This window comes from Cupressus sempervirens, chromosome 8 (genome assembly GCF_028749045.1).
Source record: "Cupressus sempervirens isolate cs-2001-9-10 chromosome 8, ASM2874904v1, whole genome shotgun sequence".
In the NCBI taxonomy this organism is placed as follows: domain Eukaryota; kingdom Viridiplantae; phylum Streptophyta; class Pinopsida; order Cupressales; family Cupressaceae; genus Cupressus; species Cupressus sempervirens.
In genome coordinates this window covers 294,857,546-294,868,381 of record NC_143125.1, presented here as the reverse complement: position 1 = coordinate 294,868,381, position 10,836 = coordinate 294,857,546, and the positions used below count along the sequence as shown (strand labels likewise).

The window sequence follows — 10,836 nt, the reverse complement described above, 5'->3', positions numbered from 1 at the left end:
AAGCTACCTCCAAAAAACATCGCATAACTTTATCATCTCTTCATATGTCTGTCTGCGCACATCATTGTAGCATCTATATATGTTATTGAATATATGGTTAAAGCACAAAACCCAACTTGTTGACCATTCACCATGCCAAATAATTCTTCCTCTACAACTCTCGTAATCTTCACATAACAATGTATATGTTGACATCAATGACAAACACTCTCATGAATGCAACACATAACCACATAATCATATCTCCAACAACACGACACCGACTACGGTGCAACATATTTGCACCTAGCCGCTGCCTGTCTCTATGCTCATGTGCAGATTGTATTTTCCTTGGTATAGAGACAGGGAGCCGCTAGGTGCAAATATGTTGCACCATAGCTGGTGCCCAACAACACTAACATAAATTTCTTTTGATTTATTATTCACTTTACTATGATCTTATTTTTCTCCAAAGATTTACTTAAGTTCTCAACAAAACACCAACAACCAATCATTATATACCCCCGAAAGAAAAACTATTTTAATGCACAAACAATAAAAACAAGTTTCCATATAGAAATTGATGTTTCAACAAACACATAAGAGTTTGCCCTATTAGAAACTAATAGAAGTACCAAATATGCAAGGAATACCAAATATGCAATTGTTACCATTGCAAGAGTTTCCGTAGCTCCTCTTTCTATCCCTATGATTGTGAATTTTATAAAAGAGAGACATGAATGGGGAAGCTCACTATGTGGACCTACGCCCACTATGTTGTAACAGATGGAGTGGACAAAACATCATTTAATTCAATCCTCTCTTGTAGTAAAGGAAGACTATCCTAGGGCACTACAATAATATTTTCCCTCCAACTCACGATGAACACATGTGAGGACATGATGCCTAGAGCGGAGCATATTCGACGGCCAGGGGAATAAAAGCGTGTCCTCAGGCATGCGTAATGCGGTCGAAAGCTTCGTAAAAACGGTTGGTACCTCCATTGGTGAAGTGCGCTATCGCCACAATCAACGAGTCACAATTGCTTTTCGCTTTAATACATCCACGCAACGTAGGTAGGTACCTTAAATGAAGAGCGCCCCTTCATTTGCCTCTTATCCCTCACTAAATCTTTTCATAATCACCCTATCGACTCTTTTGAATTAAATAAAGGAAAACTATTTGCATAAATGCGCACTTTTGACTTTCTTCGTTTCGGCAAATGCGTTCCCATCGGTTTTTTCTCTAACAAGTTAAATGTTACTGTGGCATTGGTTTTAAATACCTGTAGAAGGTCGGTAGGTCCGCAATTAGAAACCCGAGCAAGGAAAAGTAGTTGTGCGATGCGAGCTGCAAGCAACTAATCCAGAATTTTACAGAAAGCCATGGCTTCGTTGGCGAAATCTTCCTGTCTTCCCAATATGTCTCTAATGGCATTTATCCTCGTCTTTCAGGTTGGTTTTCGTTTTCTTCTTAACATTTGCTGCACAAAGAAACTTATCCGAATTTTGAAACCGAAAGTACTTTTAGAACCCTATAATTTTGGCTTGTGATTTGAATTCATACAGGCGACTGCATAATCGTTCCATTTCTCAATCTTTTGTTCCGGAATTCGGTATTTAATAGCAGTCTGTGTTTTAATAAATAAGATCAAGAGGGATTTTTTTGAGAAATCTCACACTTAGATGATTGAGACTGTTTTTATCATCGAGGGCTGTGGAATTAACATGGCTCTCATATTTGCATGTTTGTAACTTTCCAATTACCCGTGAGTTCTCCACAGATATGCTGAAATTCAAAACGAAAAACCTTTTACCAATTATGAATATTTTCAAAAAAGTACTTGCTAAGTTTTTATTTTGAAGTATACATACTGATAACTAGGAGATATTTTCCACAGCAAGTCAAACGGTGATATTGCTATCAGGATTCAACTGCGTAGTTTCCGTGTCGAACTTTTTTGAATCAATGAGTTTGACTCAAAAACTACACAGTTGAAATCAGATAGCAATATCAAAGTATGCATACTATTAATACAAACCGGCACTCATTAACTCGCTTTCTGCAAAAGTGGCACATAATCAGAGTCTCTAAAATTGTTACTTCTTAACTGATGCTTCCTCAATCCTTTTGAACACATTGGAGTGGCCTTTCTGTAACCAAATCGAGGTCTAATTCAGCGTATTTTGCCTTCACGGAACGAGCGAATAAATTCTTATATCCAATCAGACGAGAAAACTTATTTAACTTCAATGCTAAAATTGTACAAACCTATCAGCGATTCTGGATTTCTTGCTAAGCAAATTCCCCGCTGCCATTTTTGATACGCAGGACAATATTCAGATATGCAGAAAATTATGGCCGAGAACCAATTGATCAGTTTACAAGTAGCTATATTAGAAAATTCGCGAAAATAATATTTGCCAATATCAGCTTTGGCAAAATTTACAAGTATCATTATTATGTTCTATGTTTTCTCTTATATTCATCGTTCATTTCAAAGTTCTATGACAATCTATCCTGAGCTAGTGGGTGTCTTTTGCACATATCAAATGGATCGGCACTAGCAGGAGAGTTTCTGGAAAATCTGGCCAAACTAGATAAATACTGTCATACAAGGGAGTTGTATTGGAAACAGCAAAATCACTTCAAAGGGATATCAATTGGTTGCCGCTTATATGGACATTGAACATAGCATGGATTTGCTTAGCAGCCACTCTGTCCTTTTTAGAATTTGCTGGGTTTATGCAGAAGAGAGCAGTAACTTTATTGAATTTTTCAATGAAGTTAAGTTGCTGATTGGTCCTGCTTATTGTATTGCACCATCTGTCTTTTCCAGCATTATTATCTGGCATCAGCATGTAATGCAGTTAGGTAGATTCTGGGAGTACAAATAAAAGAAAGAAGCTTCTAAGTATATCCAATTATTTCAAATCAACACCTCCCTCTCCAATCCCATCAATGGATGCAAACTAAAGACTGAGTATCAATTAAGTTAAGTGCATGTAAATGCCATTTGACCATGCATGGGTTGACTCACACTTAGTAAGTAGCTAGTCACCTGATCATTACTCTTGTCCAACCAAGTTACTTAAAGAATTCTATCTAAACAACTTGAAATCAAATCTATTCCAAGTGAGGATGTAGATCATTGTACAATAATTCAAACTTGATCACAACAATGAAACACAACAATGAAGTGCAGGGCAGATTTGACATTATTTTCGCAACAATTCTCCAACATATCTCTTTACGTATGAGGAGAGTGAATCTTATAAAGGGAGCTCCATTACAATGAATGACCAAGATTAATTCAGATTCAATGGCCCAATTTAACTTCTACAAACCTTAATTAGGGTTGCCACCCTAGCGATTAATGAGATTCAAGCACCTCAAAATGGGCCAATAGAAAAATTACAAAGTTGTGACAGCTAATCAAATGGAACCTAAGCATGGGCCAACCAGAATTAAGCACCTAATCTAACAACCAATGAGAAAATTATTTGCGACTTAGGTATACATCATATTATCTTTCAAAATATGATTTCCTTTGTTTTTCTCTCTTTTTGTCAATTCAATGAACTTGGACAAGATATTGCTAGCTCAGAGGCATAGGTGCCTTTTGCAACTTCCAATCTGCTATGTTCATCTTAGTTTTGCTTGCAGAAATAGTCTTCTTCCAATATGGCGTGTTGTCTTGAAATCAAGTCATGATGGCTATGTCTTCATTTGGGCATTCATTTGGAGGTGGGGTTTGACCATCTTTAGGAGAATCTTCAACATCTATCATTTCTTCTTCATTTTCCTTTTGTGGGGGAAGATATCCTTCAATCTTAGCTGGACTCAAGGGAGAATATCCCAAAGAGCTTTGGCTAACTCTATCTTCTGATTCAGAGACAACCTCTTGACTTGCTGGCTTTTGTTTAGATGGCATTGTATTTCGTTTTTTTTAAGTGGCACTTTCTTTGGATGGAGGAGCAAGTTCCTTTTGCTTCTGGTTTTGTGCTCTTCAATCCTTATCCCTCTAGCCTTCAATTTTTTATTTTGTGGAGCTTTCCAACACTCTTCCTTCTTTTCTGATTTCACCTTGTTGTCCACTCAATGCTTGATGCTGCTCGGATGACTCTTCTTCAACTTCTTCTACCTTCTTCATCTTCTCATATGTCAAAGTGATTCCTCTTCTTACTAAACTTGCCATTTTCCTATCTAGCCACGCTTAAGTGAAGAGAGAAACTGGAATCATCAATGCTTCTAGATTGATCTCCTTATCATCATGCCAATCAATCACCTCTAACTCCTGATTCACATCGGTCTTGAAGTCTCCTCTAATGATGTTATCATCTTCCTCCAGTTGGCCAAAAACTTGCATTTGCTTCCATTTATACTTTCTAATCGAGTCCACTGTTAGCCTTGAAAACATTCTCTTCCTGATTTCTAAATCATCCTCCGCATCTGCTTAGTAATCATTGATGTTTGGAATGTGGAAATATCTATTCCTATATGCTCCCTTGATCTTCTTCTCAAGCTCATAGTTTTCTCTCGCTTCATAATATCATAGGCCATAAAACTCAAATTCTTTCTCCGCTGCCTCAGTTGTTGCGTGTGATGGACAAGTCCCACTGCCAAGATTGAAGTGGAATCCAACCACTGGCTTCTGTTGTGATATTGAATTCTATCATAGACAAGTAGTTGTCTTGCCATCTCCATGATTATCAATTGTTTGTAGGATATCTTGGGAGCTTCCTAGGACAACATATACTTCCCAATACTCAAATGTGTGTGATTTTAGATATTCATTGTACCATGACCCAAGATTCTTTACAATTTCTTAGCCTCTTCGGATAATCTCACATGTGGAGCCTCACAAAGCTGTCTCACAATTCTCATGGCAAGTGCATTGTTGAAAACCTTGAAATGCTTGTTGTTGTGAAGGTGTAGCTGTAGGTAGCATTCATGCAGTAGAAGCTCTCATGTCGCCACTCCCCATCTCCCCAAACCTGTCAATCCTTGAAATTTGAATATCATGGCTAACATGTAGACCAAATAGGATGTCATGTAGAATGTCTTTGTGCTCTTTATCACTCATTACGCTGCTCAGCATGACTATGAGGTCACCATTATCCTCCTTGAAATCTGATTTAGTTATCTTGTTCAACTAGCCACTCTTCATTCATCTTCTTCACACATGTATCCACTTGATCATTGTAGTGCTTCAAGGCTTGCTCCTTTGTGCCATAAGCCACAACCTTGTGATATGGTATATTGGAAGTATCTCTGATCGCGTTTTCTAATAGGAGAGTCAATATCTTCTTGTCCTTTCCATAGTGGATTGCCTTCATTTGACTAATGTAATGCATTGCACACTCAAGGACTAGCTTAGTGCATTGCATCTTCCGTCAAACTGAAAAATGGAGAGATGGTGCTGCTTGCACTATTCCGTTCTTGACCATTCTTCTTTCCATCCTAGAAGGGTTTCCTCTTTAGATTCTATCTCTTACTTCAAGCATATTGGCAGGTCCTAGATTTGTATCCCCAATCTTTTTGTTCTTCTTGGTGAAACTTGTCTTAGGCATCATATCATTGGTGTTGTTCTTCCCTGGAACTTGCCTATCATTCTTTGGATTTCCAGTCTTGGCTCCTGACTCGCGTACCCCTGCCATTACAATTTCAGTTTTAGTTTTGAGTTTTAAATTTTGATTAGAGTATTAACTTTTTTGGAAATTAAACTTTGATTAGAGAATTAGACTTCTTTCGCTTTGAAAATCTTTTATATTAAGCAATTCAATCAAACCTAAGTCAATTATAGTTTTAATTGAGAACTTCCGAGTTTTCTCCTCTAAGATATTCTAATCATTTTTCAATATGAGAAAGCTAGGAAGTAGAGGCATGCTTGATTGAGTTAAAATCTAAATGCCTACGATTCTGTTTTCATCAATGAAATATCCTTACTTTGGTAATTTTGAAATGAAACAATGTTAAAATCTGGAAAAATAAACAAGTTCATCAATGTGGCCTTACCTGATTTTACCTCTCCTATATCTGATTTTTTGGATAAAATCAGCCTTAATGTGCAATTCAATGTCCTTAGATGTTGGCAAATTGTTGAACGGTTGCTCCCTCAAGATGATTTGTCCTCCCCTCAAGTTAGTTCACTGCTTTGAAGTATATAGTTTGCTGCCAATTGGAAAATAATTTGCTACCTTTTAAGAGGAAATCAGTGCCTTATGAGGATGCTTCACTGCCCCCTTAGGAGAAGATTGCTGTCTTAAGCATAGATAGATTTGTTCTTGATTCGATGTTGAAATGCATTCATCTTGCCTTCTTCATATAGGTGATTAGAAGTTTGAAAGGACATGTCTTTGAGAAGGCTGACTTGTTCTTTTAAAACTAATTAAAACATTTTATTAGATCACTTTGCCTCCTTAAGGCTGACATGTTTAGAGAATCAAAGACATGTTTCTCTTGTTTAATGATTAGTTAAATCACACCCTTTCCTCTTTGAAGTGGAACTCTTTAATTAGGGGCAGAAATTAGGCACCCTAGAGGACAATTCATCCTTGTCCTCCATCCCTTAAAGAATCACCTTGATTTTGTTTGAACTCCTTGGTTTTGGGCAAGATCATTTAAGCTGGTCTTTCATCATTGTCAAAGCTTTATCAATCCCACTTCATTCCCTTTTGTTATCATGCAAGCTTAGTGATCTATAACAAGCTTTGGGTATCTATAATATCCCTTGCAATTCTGATTTCTTAACCTGAGAATTTCGTTAAACACTTTGCACACAAGGGATATATTGCAGATCTAAATTATGATTTCTTTCTAAATGCCAAACATTAATAAATATGCCTGCAAAGAACTCCAAAACATCTAACAATGAAGATGCAAATGTTTTTGTATTTTTATGAAACATATAACACTGGTTACAAATGAGAAAATATGCATCTGCAACAATAAGACATTAGGGCAATGGCTTCTATGATGTTCAATGATATTCTAATCCCTTCTGACAACTTTTTGATATAAGATTCTGATATAAATCAGATTACAAAACTTCCACAACTGATTTCTAAATTCCTACAAATGCCCTAAGATATTCAGATCTAACCTCATTTTAATGCAAAATGTAAACAGATAGGAACCTGGAAATTGCTCAAGAAATCCGGATTTTACTGAAGTGAGTAACGGTAGCAATGGAGACACTGCAGCAAATCACTGTAGCCATGTCCAACTTATTCCTTCAATCATACTCCACAATCTGGCCTTAGGTCACAAATTTGGCACAATGAAAAGACTGATTTGTCTTCTCCAATAGCTGCAACCCCTTGAAGGATCTTTCACCAATATGCTCGAATAGAACACCTCTATGATGTCTTCCCAATACCAAATTCACTGAGTATTTCACCAGCTCAAATGGAGGCACACATAAGAACTCCATCGCTAGTGGCAAATGCTGAAACCCTTGGCTCCACAAAACTCATCAAATGCAAATGACAATAATCAGATGATAAGAAAAGAATCTCTAATGTTAATTTATTATTTCCTTGTGGGAGCTCACTTACTTTTCTCCCCAATGTGAGGTAAAAGATATTCTTATATTTGCACTTTATAATAATATTATAATATGAATTATGCCCAATCATAAAGTGTCAATCCCCCAATAAAACCCTCTAACCACCACATTAGCCTACGAGGGTCACATAATAGGCTAATCTTAATTATTGAGAGATGTCAATTGGAAGGGGACATCACAGTGTCATTAATTTCAAGGCAAAATTTGGATGTAGGAGAGGATAATGATTCCTTGGAGGGTGGTGAATCCAACCACCCTTCAAGGATTTTCCTTGATTTTCAATTAATTCACATCCAATGCACTTCAAACTGATTTCCATTGTTATGTCACTTTCTTATTTGTCATTCGTTCTCCATTGCGCAATCTATAATTCAAGGCAAACTTTAGGATTCTTTGAGGATTGTGAATCCTTGGTTTTGTTTTCTTCGAACTTCATTTCTTTCTAATTTATTTCTTAGAGAGAGAGAGAGAGAGAGAGAGAGAGAGAGAGAGAGAGCAAATGATGTTTTTAGGAAACAAATGACAAATGTCTCAATACATAACTAATAGCTTTAAAGCATTGATGTATCGACACATAGATATATAGGAGGTAAGGAGGGATTGAGGAGAGAGAGAGAGAGAGGGGGCGGGGGGTTGGGATAGAAAGGGCAAGAGTGAGAAAAGTGAAACTCATGATAAAAATTCAAATTCTAATCTCTTATAATGACATCTTAATGTTAAAATGAATATTGCAGAAATACGTTTTTTATAATCATTGCACTTATAATGTAAACTAAATTTTGTAAAAAATATTAATACACATGTTAGCATTATAACCCCTTAATAAAACTCATATCAAACTATAACTAATTAATTATAAGATATACTCCAATGAATAATATATTTTGAATAATTAAAGTAGCAAGACATGTCCTTATACAGATTTATGACATAGACTTAGCTTACAATTCCAGAGGACCTCATGAAAATCATTTGCTATTTAAATACGTGTTTTGTTGAAGGGGGTTAAAAATCATAATCAAACATTCATTTCATCATGTGTCCAAACAAAGAATACAACTATAATAATTCAGTAATGAATGCATACACTTTGGTAATTTATGCGGAAGATCAGTAAAATAATATGCATCTAGAAACTTATAATTCATTTTTATTTGATTAGTGTGATTAAATTATTTTAATTTTTTTTTTTTTTTGCTCGGATAAAGGCTAATGCCCTGATAGTCTAACAAATTTACAACTTGCCCTTAGAAATTGAATTCTTCATTTTTGAGGAACTCATTGATAATGATTACTTGCATTGTATAATTACTGTTGCCTTGAGAACCTTCCTTGATAAATGATTTCCATCTTCCATCTTTACTTTGAATTCTTTGCAATATCGAGTTGAAGAATTTAATAGCGGTCTGTGGATTACATCCTGCGAAATTCAAAAGCTTGGCCAAGATTGTTGTTAGATTGTAAAATCGTCATATCGTAAAACATAAAAACCTAAAGAAAAACTGTTTTATGAATCGATCCTTATTCCTTTAGTGACTTTGAAGATGACAAAAGCTTTTCCTTTATTTAGTTAGATTGTGTTATTAGAATTTTCATATATCTTTTTGGATGTTTCAATGGTAATAATATTACCTCTTTTGAATTTATTCAGTCTTAATTTGAATTTTGTTTTATTCTGCTTTACATTCCTTGAAATTTAGTTGAAGAAATTTTAACAATATGATACATAAATAAAGGGATATATCTAAAAAGGAATGATTCAAAAGTTTCAGATTATCATGAATAAAAAAGCTTGTTACAATGTTAATCTGGTCAATTAAGAAAATAGAGACATAGACCAATTTAAATGATATGGATATCTAGTATGTTAAAATTAAAAGGAGAACCAACGACCAAGGCAATCATCAACAGAAAAATTAGAACTAAGTCAAAATAAGAACATAGAGCCAATAAAACCAGACAACCGTAGGAAAAACAAAAAAAAACTAGAAAAGCTGAAAACTTAAAGAAAAGGGAAAAAAGAGAAGAAAAAAGCAGAAGAAACAAAACAAAATCAACTGCACAATGATAAAAGGAAGAGGCCGAAACCAAAGACAGACTACTACTACATACTCCAAATGAAAAGGCAACCAGAGAAAATACCCGAGAGAAAGGAAGAAAGATAGGGATACAGATTAGAAAGAAACAAAGAAAGAAAAGAAGAGAAAGAACAAGAGGGACAAGAATTGATGCTCACCTCCTAAATCAAGGAGAAACAGGGTTAGGAGTGTTTGATATCCTGCCAATGTCTCTTAAACAGGATTATAATGCACGAATTAAATAACTATCCACATCATTAAAGTATAAGAATTAGGCTAACTTTAAAACTTGTCATGATAAACACATCGGAAAATATAAAAGTGATTCTATTGGAATTATAAGAGCCTCAAAATGATTAAGATTATATTAATATTTATATTTAATATTTACATTATAGTCTTTGAGCTAGGCGACTTTGAGCAGTAACATCGTTTGTTCCTCCATAAAACAAAAAGGAACAACAAAATTATCAAGCAAAAGCCTTAAGTAGAACGAGAAGAGGCAAAGAAACCGAGAGGCAAGGTCCAATGCGAGAGACTAAACAAGGGCCCAAAAACAAATCCTAAACATATTCTAAAGACCTTCATCCGAATGACATGATATTGAATGTGATGGTGAGCGAGAGTGCGTGTGGGAGCGGGGAGAAGTGTTCGGGCGGGAATTTGAATTTGAATTCCTCTGTACTGGGTGAGCGATCTGCGTTAGCTGGAGATTCCCCTGTTGAATCTGGGGATGCTGATGATGGCAAGCTTTTGGAGGACTCGGGAGGGGGGGCCAAACAGATTAAAAAATGGTCTAGCTTATTTGGGGTACACCCTACTGGCAAGTTTGCTTTCCCACTGGTTAGGGATTTATCTGCGAGGGATAAAGATATGTACTCAATCGAAATCCCTGATCAGATTATTGACAAAAACATTTCTTTTATGGACACGACTCTGGTTGGGAGATTCATTGGGGCCAAACCCAATATTGAAGATGTGCGGGCCTTTGTTTGTAAAAAATGGTTTTTGAAAGGACAAGTTGACATTTCAGCGATGGCTAAAGGGTGTCTCTCCTTTTGTTTTTCTTGTGAGGAGGATAAGCGAGATATCCTCTGTAGCAGTCCTTGGGTTATGGGTAGGCATACCCTGCTATTACAGAAATGGACCCCCAACCTTTACTCTTTGGATGATATTGATATTCAAGCCCCTGTTTGGGTTAGGCTACCT

The 10,836-nt window shown here is 36.0% G+C and overlaps 1 protein-coding gene across 1 annotated transcript in view; it reads left to right on the top strand.

Moving 5' to 3' along the window:
- The first annotated feature begins 931 nt into the window (after nt 1–931).
- LOC149542587 (uncharacterized) overlaps nt 932–10,836 on the top strand; it is a 230,419-nt gene continuing 220,514 nt past the window's right edge. The window contains exons 1-2 of the mRNA XM_089797485.1: nt 932–1,055; nt 1,271–1,433. Coding sequence (XP_089653611.1) covers nt 1,365–1,433 — 69 coding nt within the window. The 5' untranslated portion in view covers nt 932–1,055; nt 1,271–1,364. The remainder of the gene's footprint in view (nt 1,056–1,270; nt 1,434–10,836) is intronic.